Below are 20603 nucleotides of genomic sequence, written 5' to 3'. Positions count from 1 at the left end.
TTGCGCAGAGAGGCAATTTTTCTCTCCCCACCACCTTCAGAGCCCAGGTCCTTGATAGAAGTATAGAATTAGTTGGGAAAAATGAATGTCAGTTGCCTGCTAATGAGAGATGGAGAATTTCACCTCTAGGTCGCCAGTTCACACTGAGCTTGGGTCAGAAATCACAAGTGACCTGCTGGCCATGGTATTACAAGTCCTCAAGTTCTTCCTGGGCTCTTGATGAACAAGGCTTCACATCATACATCAGAACTTTTCATTACAATTGTCATTAATTACCATCCTTGCCAGTAGCTACATCAGAAAGACCAGTGAGTGAATTTCTTGGGAGACAAATCCCACCTTTTTGTAATTGCAAGGGGTGCCTTTGCTTTCCCCAAGATTTGCCCTTACAGAATGACATTGAGTTGGGAAAAGGATGAGCAAGATCAGGCAGAGTCTTTTTGTGCAAATGCACTGGAAGACCAGGGACTGCAGACTTGAAAGAAGGTGCCTACCTTACTTTCCAGGAAGATTGTCAAGCAAGCGGGAGTCATTCATCACTTGTTAAGAGCTTGTTTCATGCTCCCTACCAGAACTACCCTGGGATTGCAGAGCTGAAAGGTAACAGATTGTGACTAAAGCCTCACAAACTGCCTGTAACTAGGTTCATAATCATGCTAAGCCATGGTTTGTTTATAAACCACAACTGGGATCATCTATTTCACTAAGCCATTATCCAACCAAACACATAATGGCTTAACACAATGTGTGAACTCAACTTTTCTGAGGCATAGCAGTCTGTTGTGAACCATCTTGAGGATTATTCAGTTGAAAGATCAGCTGCAACTCTTCTAAATAAATAAATGTGTGACTATTACTTAATAGAGCAGCCATAAAAGCCCTGGAAAAGATATTCAGAAGCTGTGATGTGTCTATATCTACAAAGATCAGAATAGTGTAAACAATGCACTGTGACACTTTATGGAAGTGAAAGGTGGATTTTGAAGCAGCAGGATAGGAAGATGGTTGAACACTTTTGAGCTTTGATTTTGGGAAGACTCCTGAGAATACCATGGACAGCCAAGAAAACAAACAAATGGGTCATCAAATAAATCAACCCAGAGTTCTCACCCAAGGCACAAATGACCAGGCTCAAATTATCCTACTTAGGACACATTATGTGAAGACTCTGGAGAAGGCTCTAATGTCTATGGAGAAGGCTCTAATGCTGTTAAAGATGGAAGAAAGAGGATGACCAGCAGCAAGGTGGATGGACCAGTGTCAGTGGGGCACTGTTGGAAGATCTGAAAGTCCAAGTTAGGGACAGATCATCATGGAGAAAATCTATGTATCTGTGTGGTTGCTAAAAGTCAACACTGACTTGATGGCACATAATCGATCAATTACTCTTTTAGTGGTGTATCTTAAGTTACATTGATAACTTATCTGAAAAGTGGGAGATCAGTGAGATTGTTTATAATTAAGTGGGCCAGGTATTTTATAAACATTGTAAACAAACATTGAATAAACAAACCACTTCTACTTTTAAAAGACAAGTAGATAAAGGTTTGATAAAGGTTGACTTGATTTGAATATCAAAAGTTTCTGTGGATTCTTTTCCCAGCTCTAGACTCAAATGAGACAGCAGTAAAAGCTCTCTGCAAGAATCTACTCTACCCGTAGGAGAGTGAAAGACGTTGAATCAGCAATATGCCATAGTAGTTAGGTTTGTGGATTCAATACAGATAAATGTAACTTGAATGACTTATATACTGCTGAAGTGATTTGGTATATAGGGTACACTAAGGCTTCTAGCTTGAGATTATCACATATGACATTTTACATGGGTGGTAGATATGCAGACTGTATTTATCAGAAATGAAAATCTTGAATTGAAGATTTCTCAACCTCCCTCAAAGAAAACAGAAAAATAAATAAACAGCATAAAGATCTTGTGCAACACTGTTTCCCCACCATGTCAATCTAGGTTGCCAAGTTCAGCTCAAACCAATCTTGGAAATTTCCCCCTCCTTAATAAATATGTCCAGGCAACACACTGAATACACTGCATCCCATATATGAGAGTCCTAGCCAGAAACCACATTCCAGAAAAGGACAGAGCCAGAAACAACACTTCATAATTAAAGTAATTACTAATTATACTTAGTTGCCTGCAAAATAATTGGCCTGTTTATAAAATTCATTGAAACCATTCTGTTTCTCACACACATCTCAGGCACAAAAACACGTAAGTACATCTTTATATATACATTCACCTCTTGCCTCCCTTCAGCAGAAAAAGCAGAGGAGGAGGAAAGCAAACAACAACAGTGGGACATAGAATAATAATAAGAGGCAACTGTACTGGGAAGGGAAGGGGACATAACTGGATGGAGACAAAACAAGAGAAAAAAGTAATTGGACAGGATAAAAAAGGAGAGAGAGAGAGAGAAACCCTGTTTAGATGTTACCAAAAAAAAAGTAAATTCACAAGACAAGTAGCTCTTCTCAAGCACCAGTTAATCTCTTGAAACATCCATGCTTTTCAAAAGCAATCTTGCAGTCATTTGCAGCTCCTGCCTGTTCTTTTGTTTTCAGCTGCTTTTTCTGTTCTCATTAGCAATTTGAGATGAATTCCACAGTTCACAGGTAATTATTTGTGGTGGGGATTTTTCCTATTGGATAAATAGTTAGCACATATAAAGTCCTCCCTCAGTGCACTCAGTGAGTAACTATCAGAGTTGAAATAGCATCAGCCAGCCATTTGTAGACTCCTGCAATATTCTAGTTTTGTTCCGTACTGGCAATGTTCTCTGTGTTATACCTAACATAAAATGATGCTGTTTGAGACCCAAAGAGTTTATATTGGGATGATTGTATCTGAAACATACAGCATTCTTTTCAAGCAGCTTCTTGAGCAAATTTTGCTGCTGCAATTTTGCTTGGCCTGTGTCAGTCGCAGACCATTGGGGTGTACAGCTGCTGTCCTGAGCTCCATAATGGAAAAGGTAGAGAAAACAAATATTACCCCCCCATACCTGACTGGCAAGCAGAACTTTTTGTCGTGGACAGAATGGATATTAGGAAAGTATTTTAATCATGTCCAATTGTGGAGAGGGAGATGAGTGATTTCCCCCCCCCTCTGATACACTTGCATCAGATAAACCCTGGAGCAACAACTTATTAAATAGCGTTTTCTCTCTGAATTGAGAATGATAAAATAACCAAATTGTTGTGAAGCTAATAAAATCTGCATGAAATCTGCCTATCTCACGGTCCCTTCTCTTTTTGTGATGGTGGCTGTTGTGCATTTTAAAGAGTTGGATATTGCTGAGTTTGAGAAATCTGTCCTTTCTTGGTGGCAGTAAAACAGCCATAGCAATTAGAGGATTTTAATCTATTACTCCAGAGAGCAACTGAATGGATACGATAGGGCCTATTTTATTTATTTATCAATCACATTTATATGGCCACCCATCTCACAAAAAATGACTCTGGGTGGTGTACAACAAGGATATACTGTAAAACAATAAACATCAAAAAACAGTATGTTTGTGTTAGTTAATTTCTTCAGGGGCTCCAGGCAAATTATACGGGGATCTCCATTTTTCATTTCTTCAACAACAACCCTGTGAAGTAGGTTGAATTTGAGGGTGGGAATGACTGGCTCAGAATCACCCAGTGAGCTTTCAGGCTGAGGGTGGACTTCGGTCTGGGTCTTCTCATTCACAGTCCAGCACCTTAGCAACTATGCCAGACTAGCCTCGATATTTGTGATGGTGCTGAGCACTGTCTCTCATTGCCCACCTTTATATGGTTACTAGCTACATCTGGAGAAATTGTAGCCCACTTACTTGTATGCCATGCTGCCTTAAACTTGTAATGCTACATGATAAAAGTTGAGGTTTGTACTTCATTGCTGTTTTTCTTGCTATGTAGTGACAATGATACCACCAAGCAATTTCCTACTGAAGCACAGATTTAGAGAAGGTATTCACAATCTCATGCCTTTTGTATATGGGGATTTATTTATTTTTTTGGGTGCCTTTGAGTCAGTGTTGACTCCTGGTAACTGCCTGGAGAAGTCCCTGCAGTTTTCTTGGCAAGGGGCTTTGGAAGTGGTTTGCCGTTGCCTGCTTCCTAGGGCTGAGAGAGAGGGACTGGCCCAAGGTCACCCAGCTGGCTTTGTGCCTAAGGTGGGACTAGAACTCAGGGTCTCCCAGTTTCTAGTCTGATGCCTTAACCCCCACACCAAAAATCTCTCATAATGGTTTAGAGTTTTAATACAAGACACCTGGAAGGCACCAATTAGGGAAATTTTTACCTAGACCTTTGATCTTGATCTCTCCTTTTTCCTTAAAAATGTTAGCATATAGTATCCATAAATGTCATGTTTTACTCATGCTTTATATTACTCAATCAAAGCTTTTTTAAAAAATAAAACATTCCATATAAAACATCCAAGTATATTATCTTTTGTCCAGAAGCCAGACATTTGGGGTGGATTACCTGTTTGGGGATAATACATTATTTTATTGAGCCTTTGTGATATGTACTGAGTATACATTTCACTTGCCCTTTATTGCATCACAGGTATAAAAGAACACGCTCAGCTTTGCAAAGAAAGCTGAAATTGCTTCCCGAGATTGTTCCTTTTCCCTTCTATTTTCAAGAGCTGAATCATTTTACTAGTGTGGGTACAGGAATATTGGAAACAAAAGTCATGACTAAAGAAAAGAGCGAGTCTTGACAGATTTGGTTGTGGTTTCATTTTACTGCTTTTAATTCCCCTCTCAGGACTCTGGACAGTGTGTAACCATGGTATATTTCAGCACCCTGGAGAGCACAAGAGCATCATCGAGCGGACGGATCAGCACCTTGGACAGAGCGTGAGATTTCGAGTGACTTCTTAATCTATTCTTTTTCTTTCCAGCCTAACTCAAAATGTAACGCTGTTCGCTTTCTAGCATACACACGCACACAAGCGGACCTACAGAAAATGGCATGAGTTCAAGACATAGTTCGAGGATTAGGGATAAAAATGCAGTTTAAGACACATTCTTCTCTGACCATATTTAATCAAATAGGGTTTATTTTTTGAGTATTGCATTACACTGTCAATCACAGTTAACACTGAGTTTCTTAACTGCCAGCACTCATGTTCTGTGAATTGCTTTTCCAAGAGAATGGCTTTCCCTTTAAATTCCCGCAGCATCTTTTCTATTTTCAGAGCGACCCCCAGAGAGAAAAAGTGAATGTCAAATGGACCCAAGCAAAGAAGAATAAAATGTGGATGCAGAAGCTTCCATAATGGGCAACAGCCCGCTCAGGTTGTTTGTTTAACCATTAGTTACTGGTAGAGATGAAGTAGTCTGGTCTAGCTTTTATCAAGTTTTTCAGCACCTCTACTAGGCAGCAGATTGGGAAAGATGGGAGTCTATATGGTGATCATTGAAACTGATCTGATATTAATCTCTGAGTTTTAATGAGAAAAAAAGGTAGGATGGTGCTAGAGGCCAGGACATTTTAACTGTAATCTTCCTTATGTCCAGTGCTAATGGGAAGGAACTATTTTCCTTTCTTTCTTAATGTCTCCAGGCAAGCCAATTCCATGTATATCCTCTAGGATGTAAATTCCACTGAGTTCAGTCAAATTAAGTATATAGCATTGGAGCCTACATGGACATTTACACAGCCACAAAAAGGTGTAACATGAGGTTCTTTGTTAATAAGATAGCAAATAGAACATGTGATCATAATGAAAGACCATAAGTTTTTGCATTCATATATATGTGATAGAGAAGCCTTTCGTAAGCTTCTTTAAAAGCAGTGGTTATTTTAATATTTTGTTCTCATGTGCCCAAATTTCCTCCCACCCACATTGCAAATTTCAGCAACACGAACTGCAATTATGTGTGTTCTTTAAAAAAAATGCATTTCAGATCACTTAATTTAAGATATGAAAGTAATTGACATCAATTTTCTGATGACAACATTAGAGTCAGAAAAAAAAATCTGAATGGAAATTTGTGTAAGTGTGAGGAAGAGGGAGAAAAGAAAGGTTTTGTTTTAAGATAATACATAAAAATGAAGTGACAGCAGTGGATATTTTAGAATTCTTAGGTCTCAAACAGGTGACAGATAAGGCCTTCTGTGCTAAACACCTCTGAAAATTATGCCCTCATCTCATTTTCAGAAACAGTGAAAGCAAGATTAAAACAGAAGCAGTGTATCTGAAATACAGATGCAGCTGTAGCATTTTACTAGGATGTGTGTTATTTTTATGAAGAACATACATGTATGAAAACTTTATATATATCCACCCATCTTAACTGATTTCCTGCTTTTTCAAAAACTTTGTTCCTTAGAGTAGCTTGATGCAGAAACCCACACATTTGTACTGGATTTGTAAACCAGCTGTGGTAGAATAGATGTTAGATGACTCTCAGTGCCTGAGGACCCTGCATCTCTATTTGTCATACACAAATACCTAGATTTTGGGCACCTGTGCTAACTTTGTAACAGTATATTATAACAGTTTTATATTCGGTGCATCCGAGTCGATGTCCCCTTTGGTTCTTTTGCAAATACTGGTCTCTTTGCCTGATGCTTTGGGTGCCCACTTAAAACCCCCGAGAGACTTGCTTTAAGCACCCAACACGCAAAGGGACTTATGCATGTTGATAACTTGTTTTTACCTCCCACACTGCTACCAACGTTTGAGTTAACTCTAAAGACAAGAGACAGGAGGGTGAATGGGAAAGTTTCTCAAGACGAAGTTGCTGTCCCTTTAAAGAGTGCAGCCTTGCTTCAGGGAAATAGCTGGCTGTTATTGTCCAGTTTGAACTGAGCACCGGAAATGGAGAGGGTATTTGCCCTCCCGAGTTCGTACTGGTCACTCGGCCATTGTCCTCGGCCAGCCGTGAAATCTCCCCCAGCCCCCCAAAAAGGAGGGGGAGGGGCGAAGGGAGGGAGGCTTACCCTTCCTTCTCCTTCTGCCCCGAGACACGACAAGATGCCTCACAAAATCAGGCATGACCTCTCCCCGCCCCATCTGCAACCCCTCCATAGGCAGGCCCAAGATGGGGGGGGGGGCGGGGAAGATGATGAGGAAGAAGGAACCTTAGACCTTTGGCTCTTTTCCCCTCCAGGATAATCAAATGGGCCATTTCCGCTCAAAATATGTAACGCCAAATATGCGTCAGTTTGGAATGGAAAGGGGATGGGAGCGCGCAGGGAGCGAAAATAGCTCCAGAGCTCTGGCGAGCTAAAGACAGAATCCCCTTCCTCAATTTGGGGGAGGGCGAGAAACCAAACCGTTTCAGTTAAGAGCTCCGCGAGGAGGAAAGACGTGAATTCGCGCCCCCCGAAGAATGTGCCCGCGCGCCCTCCCCCGCCCCTCATGCACGCGTTTCGAGGGATTCTTTTCTACCCCCCTCCCCCTCATCGATCATCGCCTTTTGGTGCCTTGATCGCCTCTCATTTTAGCCGATTGTCTTTTAAGCAGCAACCGAGCCCCGCCCACCCCAATCCATCAACCCTGGAGTTGCAGCGAGGTAATATAGACATCAGGATACGTCCACTTGCGCCCCTGCCTGTAAAGAAGTCCCAGCCCGAGGAGCGTGGTCCGATCGCTCTCGCCACCTCTCCCCTCCCGCCCAGGATTTGATTAAAACCGGATTGTGCCCTGAAAAGCCAAGATCTGTAATAAACGTAAACAAACTTGGTTAGCCCCGTCAAGGTTTCATTGGAAAAAAAGCCAATATTGTGTCCCCTTTCGATAACTTTTCAAGCTAACTAACCGAGGTGAAAACCAGCGAATATCCTTTCCATATCATTTTATAATTCCAACTGATTTTTTAAAATAAATTCCAGTCCCTTCCTTGTAAAACAGGACCATTTGCGATTACACAACTTCATATTAAAAAGTAATACTTCAATCATTTCAGTGTTTTCGCTTGATTTAGGACCTTAGACCTCTCATGCGCTCTGTCTAAATTATTTAAAAATTGTTTTGTTTCTCCCATGGAGAGAAACAGCTCAGTAAAAAATAATGGATTGGTTTCCCAATTCCCCGCTTAGATTAATTGGAGTTCCCCTCTCATAATATCCGACTTTTTCCGTTCCCGCTGTAGAGGTTTTATTAGGTACATTCATACTAAAAATTATTTGCTGCTTACACATTTTCATCTCTTCTTTATAGTCTGAGGTGGAAAGACTTAACCTATTTTTAATGAACTTTCTATTTTGCAAAGAAAATAAAAAAAGCCTAAATTTGGGAAATTATTTTTCCTGAATGAGCAAGCAGGACTTCAAGTTTTCAACCGCAACCTGCATTTGCTTGGAAATCCCATTAATGATCTCTTTCACTTTAAAATATCTATCGATCTCACACACACACACAAAATGTAAAATGCATTTACACTCCCAAATAATTCCGCCTGTCTTCCCTCGCCCCCTACTTTGAGAATTACACCGGGATTAATTGGGAATCATTCTATCTCATCCACCGAAGAAAAGAAAGGGAGGTTAAAAAAAAAATCACTTGAGATCTTATTTTTCTCCCGAAATGTTGGAGGATGACATGGTGAGGAATTCGAGGGACCAGCCTAGCCTTCCTCCTCCTCCCCCCACCATTCCCAAAACCATCCAGAGGAGATTCCCAAAAGGAATGGCCATGCCGGCCGCGAAGAGCCTTCATCTAAGAAAGAGGCTTAACTTGCTAAAGTAGAAAGGAATGAAGCGGGAAAGGAGAGGGAGGGGCCTCTCCTTTTAAACAGGTCGTTTAAGGGTCCAGCTGATTTGGTTCTAACCCAACGGGCTAGCCGGGCAATGGGCGCGCGCGCCTCTCTGGGCGTCAAGCATTAGAAGCTCCCGGTCTCTTGAAAGGAGCCAAAAGAAGTCCAGATGGGAAGGAGACACTCTGTTTTCCCCCCGACAGGTAAACCCGCCCCTCCCTCCCAATTCACCAATTTGAGGAAAAACACCCCCCTTGGAATGACTAAAGTTGATGGGTGCAGTTGTCACGTGGGAACAGTGCGCGCGCGCGCTCCCGCTGGAATGGCCGGCTTCTCCCCTTATGAACCCCAACCCCAAAGAACCCCGATAGTGACCCTCCGGCGGGTTCAAGAGAGCTCCCACTCACACTCCAAAGGCAACAAGATTGATAAACTGTGAAAGCGAAAGTTGAGGGGATGGGGGGATGTTGGGTTAGGGTGTGTGTGTGTTAAAGTTTTGACACTAACCAGGATCTCCCCCCCGCCCCGCTCCAGCCTGCAGGACGGGCGGCAGAAGGTTACATTTTTTGGTCTCCAGAGAGAGAAGAGCGCTGCGATTGGGGGGAGGGGGGAGAGGAGGCGGGGGAGAGGAGGCGGGGGAGGGGAGAGCTCGCAAGGTTTGGCGTCGGGGGAATTCTATTGTCTCTCCGAAATTTGGGAAGCCATAGGAGGCCTCGGGGCCCTCCCACCGCTATTGTTGCCGCGAAGATGTAGCAAACCTTGGGCTGGCTCTTTCGTCCCTCCTCTTGTTTTGAATCTTCCCCCACCCGCTCCTGTCCTCTCCCCCCCTTCCTCTCTCTTTTTTTGGGGGTTGGGGAACTGCGGTGACACCCTCTCCGAGGCAGGCTGGCAGAGAGGAGGGGAAGCGGCTTCTGCTAGAATCCACCATTTCCATCAGGGGTGCAGAATGGGGTCTGTTTCGAACCAGCAGTTTGCAGGTTAAGTGAAATTTTCTACCCATTTTTCCCCCTCTTGTAAAATGTAGGCCTTTCTCGCTCTCTTCTCTTTCTTCTTTCGCCCTGCCTTCACCTCTGTCCATCCTAGTTTGAAAAAAAACCCAAACCTCTGCGCTCTACAGATATTTCTGGTTTCTTCTAATATAGAAGTCAATGCCCCCGTTAAAAGACTTAACATTTCTACCTCGGTTCCTTCCTTTTGTTGTTTATTTTTATTACTTTTTTGAGGGAGGGGGCAGTCTAATCTCTTCCTTGGCTTGCCATGTGCTTTTTCTTCTAGGAAAGGAGGTGGGTGAAAGAGCTCGAAAACTTTTTGCTGTATTTGGCAGCTGGAGATTTATTATTTTTTAAAAAGAGGGGTTGGGTTTTTTTTAAAGGCGCATGTACAGATTTCCAAATGGTTTCGGGAGGAAACCCCTTTCTCGCATGCGTTCTTTTCCCCTTCCGTCTTTCTTTTACATTCGATTTCTTCACACGCCTTTCCAACTTTTCAGGAGAATTTCCAAATGCACCAGGACAGGAGCATTATGTTTTTTTCCCCCCTTCATCCCCCCAAACTATCCTCTGGCTTCGGTCTCCCCCATTCTTCTCCAATGTTGCCAGTTTCGAAAGGGAACTGCCCTAAATAGGTTTTGATGTACTGAAACCCTACGGAATTTGGTGGAGCGAAGGGAGTTCCCGGTATTTCCGCCCCCCCCACCTCTGGTTTGTCTCTTGGTTAGGGGATTCCCTCCCCGGTCTTCCGTGGGGGACGATTTAGGGTTGGGCTCTCCCCTCCGTCCGTCCCCAAAGTACCCCAGACCCGAGGCTCAGGATGGCTGTTCGCCCAACCACTTGTGAGGATCCATCTTGCCCTCGGCAGGGCTGCAATTCCGAGCTGCTCTCCGGGCAACCGCGGAATGGCGGGGCTAAGGCTCCCCGCGGGAAGGCTGACCGAGAGACAAGCCGGGTCCCCCCCGCGGGCGTCTCGTGGCTGGGCGCCCCCACCTCGCCCGCCGGCAATAGGAAAGCGAGGGGAGCAGGCTTCCTGGACCTGCCTCGAACTGATGAACCGCGTGTATGTTTCTAGGTGGCTGCGCTAAGGCGGGCGAGGAAGAGCCCAGCGGGGATTCGCCCAGGCCGGACGAGGAAAGCCAGCCGCTGTTGCGTGGCGCCGGGATCTGTAAATGGTTCAACGTGCGAATGGGCTTCGGGTTCCTCTCTATGACCACCAAGGAAGGGATCGCCCTCGATTCCCCCGTGGACGTTTTCGTGCATCAGGTAAGGGGGAAGGGAGCAGGGCGGAAGGAAGGAGGGGGTCAGAAAGCTCGGGCCAGGAAGGTGGCCGGGCGCGCGCTTCCTCCGGGAACTCGGGAGGCAGCGTGGGGCCTAAGAACCCACCCTGCGTGGGCCTTCGGTGCCGGGCGCAGCCTGGAAGGAGTTTGCGTGTACGCGCAAAGTTTGGGAATTGCGCCTTGAGGCGGAAGGCCTCGCTGGGCTCTGGGGCTGAGCGGATCGGCAAGAGGGCGTAAAGCGGCGCAGGGCGGGCGAGGGGGTTGTCTCGTCCAAAGAGGGTCCCGGGAGCTCAGCGGTTCCCTCTTCCTCCTCCTCCTCCTTCCTCGGCGCGGGGCAAAGGAAGGTCTCTGCTCTCTCCTTGGCCGAAACGCCTTCGTCTCCGCGGACCACGCTCTGCGCCCGCGCGAACTCGTTTCCACGCGCGCGTTTGCTTTGAGGTGAACGTGGGCCTTCTCCCAGTCTTCCGCAGCCCGCCCGGGCTTCTGTCCTCTCTCGAAGGCAAAAGGACCCGTTCCCGGGCTCCTCTGCTTTCCGTCATGGTGGGGTTCGAGAGTTAGGCTGCTGTAAAGGGATATCAGTTTGATTTCATTTTTCTTCTTTTTTTTCTAAATGGGCCGCTTGGGGGTTTGTCTTTAAAATGGGAAGGGGAGCGGAAGAGCCGCGGCGTTAAGCAAGCCATCGTGGTCACTAATCACGGATTGCGGTGACGGAAGGAAGGGAAAGAAGCAGCAGTCGTAAAAATCTCCACAGGGAGCTCCAGAGTTTAAAATCTAGCCTTTCTGAAATGAAGGGGAAAGAGGATGGGAAGACCAGAAAAAGCCTTGTTTGCTGTGATTTCCGTGGGTAGTGGGCTGGAGAGGCAAGGAGGGGGGTTCCATATGGCAGCACAGAACTAAGGAGTCATACCTAAATCTATGATAACCCAATATCTTGGCTTGTTACCTCCATCATATATTTTGCTTAGCATGGCTGTTCAAACTACATTACGTGGGCTTGTGCAACGTGCTGTGTCACAAATCATGGTTTAAAAGAACAGTTACTGTGTTTACAGTCCACTAAGCTAAAAGCAAACCAACTGGGTAGCATTGCCTCAGCTTTAAACACTGAAGCTATTAAACCAGTTTTGGTGAAGCTGCCAGCCTCCTGCCTAAAGTAGCCTGGTATAGAACATAAAGAGGTAGCCCTCCAAATGTTGCTGGGCCCAACTCCCCGTAGTACCAGCCAGCATGATGGGGAATGCTGGGAATTGTAGTTTAGCATCTGGAAGGCCATCAGTTCCTTGCTTGTGAAAAGACATAGTTTTATAACCTTTGTGCAATTTTATAATATGGTTTCCTATACATTTTACTAAGAATGACCTTGCTGGCACAATATTGTCTTGGTTTGCCATCCAACCCAATAGGCATCACAGTCTGTTTAGTTCCCAGTGCCATTGATGCCAGGATGACCTGCCTCTGATTAATAAGCAGCTGGTTGACATGTTCCCCCAAACTGCTTGCAGCCTTTGTAGTCTACTTCACTATTTGGGAGCAATTGCTTTTCAGGTGTGTGTGTATGCCAAAGATTCAGGTGGCCCTGTACTTTTGACATTGATTTGATCAGTACTGAGAATCCTGGGACAAGACAATAGGACATTTTTTGTGGGTGAAAGCTTAATCACCATCATTATATGGCCGAATCCCAACAATGCTGTGTTATAATCTCCTCTTATTCTGAGAATTCAGGGAAAGGCTGACCTAGGGGATTATTTAAAACCATGGGAGCAGATCCAGCAAGGCTCTTATGTTACTAATAAGATTTCATTAAAGACTTCCAGAAAAACCAGTGACTAAAAGTGGGTTATACCTAGGTAGTAGAAGGGAAATGGATTGTCTATAGGTGCAGGATTTTTTTTTTATGTAACAAAATTGTCGATTTAAAACCAGAAGTTGCAAAGAGGAAAATTACATAGATGATTTTAAGGATTAGAGAATTTCATGGAAGACAGGCTTAAGTGATTAGAGTCTCTTTCAAGTTTTTCATGTACCCTGTTTAGTTTTTTGGTATCACCGATATGGCTTTTAGGCATCAGAGTGAAATGGAACTTCCTGTTCCATTTCACTCTGACATTCAGATCAAAATTCACCTCTGAATTTTAGATCCTTGTAGGGATGCCACATGTTATCCTATGCCCGTGAGTGTCAGAAGAGCTGGCCACAGCTGGAAATGGTCTGCTAAAGGAGATGGGTGAGTGTTATTAAATGGGTGAAATCAATGGGTCCCATAAGTGAGGAAACAGAAATTTACATTGAGTAACAAAATTGCTTCATGTTACATTTGAAACGCAGGGTTTCTTTTTATGTTTTCTTCACCTAAAATTCATATCTGCTGACAATATAATGGCTGGATTTTATATTCCCCCCCCAAAAAGGGAGGGATCATTATTTGTTTCTTTGTGTTAGCAGCCCCAGCTACAGCCCAAGATTTCATAGTACAATACTTAATAGATCCTTCCCTGAAGCTGGCTTTGAATACAGTGGGATTTCTTTCTGAGTAATCCTGCTTAGAACTGTACTGTAAGCCTATCCTCTTTTCCCACATTTTAAGAATGACTAACTGTGGGATTTGTGGTCTCAAGATCAAGCTTGCTTCTCATTTTCTCACTCCTATTTTCAGAGTCTCTCCCCCCCCCCCCATTCAGCCTAAAGAACAATCCCAGTGAACTCAAAGCTTGCTCATTATTTTGGCTGATCCTATTAGAGGTATCAGCAGACTGTGGATTTTGGTTTTTCCCTAAATGTGCCACATGTTTTCCTTTGCTTCTTGAAGGTAAACAATTACTCTGTGAAACGTAGCACCTTTTGAATTAATTCTCTTGCAAAGGCAGGATAGCCACATTCCTCACTGGGCAGTTTTCTTCACTGTAATCATGTTGGTTCTTCTTAGTGCATCAGATAAAATACCATTGAACAATTTCTGGATGGCACTTAGTTTCTTTGGGACCATGCCATTCTTGTTGGTATTATGCTATCGTCCACGTGAAACCTTTTGCTCTTTACACAGGAAAGATAAGCAAAAAGAAGTTCTGATTGTAGGTGATATTCTTGTTTATACAGGTTAAGAAACCATGGAAGGCACCAACACTTTGAGTGCTGTAATAGTAGATTTGAATTTAGTGGTGCAAGGTCCAAATTATAAATGTGTATGTATACTGCTTCTGATTCAGATGGAGAACTGAATGTTAAAATCATGAGTAACCCTATTGAAACAGAAAGCCTAATTTAAGACAGAAGAAAATAATTACACTTTAACAACTAATTGGAAGAAGCTTCAAGATGATCTCTGTTTGGAAACACCTTTCTTTGTCCTAATTTACTTTAGTGGGACTGAAATGTATGTACAGTAATGCAGAGATGCAGTCTTTGTGCAACACAGTCTGCAAATATGTTGATTCAGAAATAAGCCCCATTAATTTCAGTATAGGTAGATAGTCAAACTATAAACAAGATTATTCAGAAGTAAATGTGTACATACTGACTTAGAAGCAAACCACTATCCTCAACAGATTGGAGTCTGTAGCAGATATCTTAATGCTGTAGTCATATACATAATTACCTTGCTAAATTCAAAGGACCTTGCTTTGAAGAACATATATAGGATTGTACTGTCAATGGTTCTAGTTCATATGACTAAATACAGACTGTTCTTTTTGTTTTTTGGAAACACAGAAGTGATGATTGTGGATTTGGGTTGCAAATAAGGCTGTGGTTTTGAATGTAGGCCTTATGTGTATGAAGTATTTTGTGTTTCACATTTGCTGGCTTTTGTGATATGGATTGTATTTTATAATGGCTATTCATGATATGAGAGCCAGTTTGGTGTAGGCCTTGGGCTAGAAACCTGGAGATGGTGAGTTCTGGTCCTGCCTTAGGCACAAAGCCAGCTGGGTGACCGTGGGCCAGTCCCTCTCTCTCAGCCCCAGGAAGCAGGCAATGGCAAACCACTTCTGAAATCTTGCCAAGAAAACTTCAGGGACTTGTATGGGCAATTGCCAGGAGTCAAAACTGACTCAAAGCACCCCCCCTCCAAATCATGATATTGTATATCCAGCAGAGTGTATCAAGAGAGGTAGATGGGAACCCCAAACCACTTATTTTGCATTCTTTTTAGATTAAGTTGGTTGACACATGTAGAATTCATACAAATATACATACACACACACATGCACAAACCCACAGGCACACATATACATCCATAGCTTCTTTGCGTACTTCTTCGTAACTTTCATGAAGTTTTGTTCCCACCCAGGTAGATGATAAATCTACAAGATGAATGGATGTGACTCATTTCTGTATTTTACTGTCCCTCTACCTCTCCTCTGGGAATGGTTTCCCCAGGTAAAGACATAGATGAACTGATGGGAAAGCCCAGAGGGAATAAACCTGGAATGCTGATTCACCTGTTTTTCTTTGGAGAGATGTGCATGGAAGGACATTTGCTTTGCTTTAACCACCCCTCAAAATCCCTCCAAAACTGAATTCAGAAAGGGAAAGCATTAAATACATGGGTGTGAGCAGTGTTTCTCAACCTTGACAACTTTTAAGATGTGTGGACTTCAACTCCCAGAATTCCACAGCCAGCCAACATCTTAAAAGTTGCCAAGGTTGAGAAACACTGGGTGTGAGAGTTGTTTTCATATGGCCACCAGCAGACACCCTGTTATTAGAACATTCTTTACCAGAACAAAAAACAGGAATAAATTGCCTCTCAGAATATAGTGATTCTAAGCCTGCTACATTGCATGAGCAGGAGCAAGTGGTGCAAAAGATTGAGCCTTGATATCACTGTACATTGGGCTTACATTTCATACATAGCAGTGGCTGGAATTCTATTGTAGCTTTTCTACTTTATATCAGCTTATCAGGAATTCATGTATTCTTGATTTCCTATTTCTTTCCGGTCCAGCTTGCTAGGAGAAGCCTGACAATAGGAAATAACATGGATTGTGATTTCGGTTAAACGCTATCACATTTAATATTTGGCCCTGCCTACTTTTAGGAGGACTGCCTCTAACTGATTATCAGAACCAGCTATGGCTATTGGCCCAGAGAAATTGCACACCCTTGAGGTATGAAAAGACGGTTGCCTTTGGTGGCAGGTGCTGTGGGATAGGCAGGAGAAACAAAGGGCTGGGACCTAGCAATTAGCTTTATAGCTTCCCTACATCCCTCCTCTCCCTGAACTAATCTGCTGCTCTTAGCTTCTCTTACATGGAATGGGATAGGCCATTTGTCTTTTTTCTCAGGTAGACAATATCATGAGTTAGTTTGGCTTGATGAGCACCCTCTTAACAACAGCAGAAATCCAAGCATCCATAAGTAATTGGTAGAACTGGGCACTCCCAACACAAGCCACACAAGCTCTTTCTCCTTGAAGGGCTTTATTTCCACCTCAGGCTGACAAAGTTGCACATCCCTGCTTTAGCTGATGGGAAGTTCCCAAATGGCTGAAGGATATGACATTCAAGATCTCCTGGAAAATTGCAGCCAGGATAAGCAATGTTGAACAAAGAGTCTCAGTATAAAGTGACATTTGAATTTCACATTCATAACCCGTATTTCCAGGATGGTATATCTGCAATAATTCTGTGAGGTAGCATAAGCTAGGCGAGGACTGTCTCCATCATCACCAAGTGAGCTTCATAGCTGGTCATGAATATTCCCAGCCTTAGAACAATAGTGCAAATTGTTCATGACATCAATTTGTATTTATTTATTAATTTATATTTCAAATTTAGTCACCGACCATCTTACTCAAAGAGTGACTCTGGGTGGTTTAAGGGACTTAGGACATGAGGGAAGATGGGAGTTGCAGCAAACACCCATCCCAAAGTCATCAGAGAAGGTGGTAATGCTGACTCTTTCTTGGCCTGGTCCAACAAATAAGTATATCTTCGCAAAAATTTCCAGATACCCTGACATTATTTCTAAATCAGGATGCAGGAAGGAATATCTGAAAATGGAGGTAGAAACAGCTGGAATGGAATCACCTTTATTTTAGATGTGGAGATCCATGAAGTCTTGAGAATAGGTATCCTATAGCTTGTCAAACTAGAGATTAATCTGAGGGGCATTCCATACTGGTGATTGATAACATTATCATTACTCTGGTGATATAATAATGACCTGGGCAGGCTTTGGACTCCCACAGAAAGGGTTGGAAAATGCTATGAACTGTTAGTGTGGTTATCTGGTAAAGGCAGAAAAAAACACATGGCTGATTAAAAGTGATTCCTTTTTCCTTAGCCAACACAGGGGAATAATATAACTTGAGCCACATTGTTTCTTGCTCTGTTTTCAGGTTTGTGCTTTGGTTGAGAGCAAATGGCCAAAGGTTACTGATTCTTGCAGCTGAACTGTTTTGTTTTGAGTTCCTTTCTAAATCTTACCATCTTGAATCTGGTCTTATAGAGTGGTGGCAACTTGGTTGACATACCAGTTCTCTCATGTGCTATTCAACAATTGCAAAGATAGAAGAACTACAAAGGGCATGTAATATTATTCTTCCTCCAGTTTCCCTGTATTGGTGGGGAAAGAATGAAGAGAAACAATTGTTTTGTTTTATAATAAATGTTAACCTGTTTTTCATTAAAACTAATACCAAAGCAGGAGACAACAAAGCAAGCCTATAAACACATAGCAATTTATTAAAATTTAATCCATATAAAATCACAAAAGTTAAAATTGTAACATCATGACAACAGCGGCAGAACAACTCTAAAATATGACACGGTAGTGTAAGTTGCGTCAAAGCCTGGACAAGCAGGTAGGTCTATAGTTGATGCTGAAAGTTCAGACTTTATGCCAGTTTTCTCTAACTGGCAGGGACAGAATTCCATAATTAGCACACCTGTATGTGTACATTGTAACCTACAGTCTGAGCTGGTACAGGGCATTCTACTGATTCAGGATTATATAATTAATTCCCTAGTCATAGTGGTCTGCAGAGAGCACTCTGGACCCCACAGCAAATTTGTCACCTGGGCCACAAAAATCCAAATGACCACTAGATGGCAGCAAAAGAGATCTTGCTCTTTGCTGCCATCTACTGGTCATCTGAATTTTCTTACAGCCCAGGTATGCTGGTCTACCCCACATGATTAGCTCTGTTAAGGAGTGAGGCAAGTAATGAGTGGCAAAGGGCAGCTTGGTGGGCCTCAAGAGGACTACCCTCCCTTGCCTTCACTATATTTTTGCCACTGTCTCATAATTGAAAGGCTTGTGTATATCCATCCACAAGAGAGGTACAAAGAAGCTTGATGTCCACCCTTCACATGAGAGCAGAATATAGGCAAGGCTTTGCCAACCTGGTGACCATGCTGGTTGGGAATGATAATCAATGACCTCTACCATTTCCTGAAGGCTTCCAGGCATGGCTAAGAGGGGAGCTTAACAATTCCATTTCAGATGTTGCTTCAGCTACGGCCTACAGTATGTAGCCTTAGCAGATCATGCTCAACTTCAGCTGACTGCAGGATGGAGCCACTTCATTGTAGCACTTAATGTGTCCTTGGGATCAAGGTAATCCAGCTCTGAGCCCTCAAATAAATTCCTAGAGGTATTAAAAAGAATGATATTGAAGCGGTTCGACCTCTCTCAACTGTTGTGTCAAATGCCTTAGTTTTAGTGCATTTTAATATGCTACTATTTTATTTCTCTTGTTTCTCAAATAGCTTGCCCATATTACATGGCATAGGAAGACGCTGATGGGCCAGAAATGGAAACTGGACATGGGTTAATGATGGCCCAACTGTTTGGAAACCATCACAGAAAAAGAACAAAAAAACTGGCTTCTTTATCTCTGCCTTGTGTCCTCAAAAACCAGATGGGGGCTTTCTTTAATTGCTGTGTGTCAGAGATAACTCTCTCCTGGTCATTTACATATGTGAATGATAACCCACAGGAAGTAACTGTGGAAGAAAGAAGGGAATTGGCCTCTTTAGATCTATTAAATCACTTTATTACAGGAACCAGGTTTGAATAGCCTGTCCCGGCAGGGAGCTAGCTTCCATCTCTGTTTTTTGCCCTCTCTGCAACTACCCGCTCTCAATTGTCTCATCTGATAACAAAGCAATCAAAATCTTGGCAAAATGGAGAAGAAACCTAGCCGCCTTCTGTCCCTCAGCTGACATTGCAATCTGGACAGATAACGTCCAATCGTCCTGGGTGTCCACGAGTGCTTTGAGATAACCACCCAAACTTCCATTATGTTGTTGGCAGCCATTTTGCCTTGTGTGGCTCTTTGCATTCCTGCTAAATCTGGTTTACTTGGTGTTTGGTTAAGGTTCGGTGAAGTGTTGAGTTGTTTTAGGGATCTTCTTGGGGAAATCTTTTTCACTTGCATATTCTGCTAGTCAATGGATCCATGAAGCTCAGGAGCAAAGAGATAACAGCCGCAGGCAGTGATTCCACCACCCCAGTGCCTAATTCAAGCAATTAGCAATGTGTGTGGGGGTGGAAGGGGTGGAATTTCTCTATCTTCTTCCCCTGTAACTGGAAAGGCCCTGTTGTTGCACTGAAGAAATAGATCCATGTGTGTTTGCCTGTGTGCATGTTTGTACTGCCAAATTTGTAGATCTAATCAGGAATTTTCTTTGTGTTCATTTCTATTACCAATTGAGAGATGTATGGGAATAATCTAGATTTCAGGGTTTTCTTTTTCCTTTATTAGTTAATATACCAAACTCAGTCACCAAAAATGGTAACACAGAGAGACCCACCTCCCTGCATGAATTGGCCTGTGTGAATCAGCTTTGCACATTAATTTTGACAGTACTAAACCAATCAGGTGGGACTAGTACATCCACGCATCCCGCACAACTCCAGGTTTCAGTCAAGTAAGGACAGTTATCTCAGCCAGAAAGCGTGTCTTGATGTCCTTTTTCTTTCAGCAGTAGTTAAACTTCAGGTTTGCAGGATCCACTTTTTAAAAAAATCAGAATTATGAAAACCTTGATGCAACATACAGGAACTTAATCCTGCTTTATTCAGCGTGGTAGGTTAAAGCATTATGAATTCAGTTATTGTTTATTCAACATACCTTGGAGTCCTATAATTTATTTGATTTTTAAAATATTTATCTCATCTTGCTCAAGGAAACTTATATGGGATTCTCCCTTTATTTGATCCCCAGAACAACAACCCTGTGAGGTAGGTTGGGCTGAATGAGAATGATTGGCTCTATTAATTTCTATGGCTGAGAGGAGACCTTGAGCCTAAGTCTCCCCAGTCCTACTCCAGCAACTACAACACACTGGCTCTCTGAATGCATAAAGTCTGCCCTTCGCTAAGAGACAAAAAATACTTTGAGTGAAAAAAAAATCAAGGGAGCAGCCCCTCCTCTCCAAAACCACAGTCCTTTGAGGACTAAGAATGAGCCACGAGATAATGGAATAACGTTTGGGAAAGAAATGGGGAATTGAAGAGAGAACTGGAGGCAGGGTGAGAGAGAGAGAAGAATATCACGCTTTAAAGGAGGGTCTTTTCTGATGATGTTCTACTGCAGAGTTTCTCAACCTCAGTAACTTTAAGATGTGTGGACTTCAACTCTCAGAATCCTGGGAGCTGGCTGGGGAATT

At 43.0% G+C, this 20603-nt stretch overlaps 1 protein-coding gene across 1 annotated transcript in view; it reads left to right on the top strand.

Moving 5' to 3' along the window:
* The first annotated feature begins 9663 nt into the window (after positions 1 to 9663).
* The window catches only part of LIN28A (lin-28 homolog A), a 34816-nt gene continuing 23876 nt past the window's right edge, over positions 9664 to 20603 (top strand). The window contains exons 1-2 of the mRNA XM_063312233.1: positions 9664 to 9694; positions 10782 to 10972. Coding sequence (XP_063168303.1) covers positions 9664 to 9694; positions 10782 to 10972 — 222 coding nt within the window. The remainder of the gene's footprint in view (positions 9695 to 10781; positions 10973 to 20603) is intronic.

Source organism: Candoia aspera, chromosome 10 (assembly GCF_035149785.1).
Source record: "Candoia aspera isolate rCanAsp1 chromosome 10, rCanAsp1.hap2, whole genome shotgun sequence".
NCBI classification, from domain to species: Eukaryota; Metazoa; Chordata; class Lepidosauria; order Squamata; family Boidae; genus Candoia; species Candoia aspera.
Note: the sequence above shows the minus strand (reverse complement) of the source record. Positions and strands in the feature narration are given on the sequence as shown.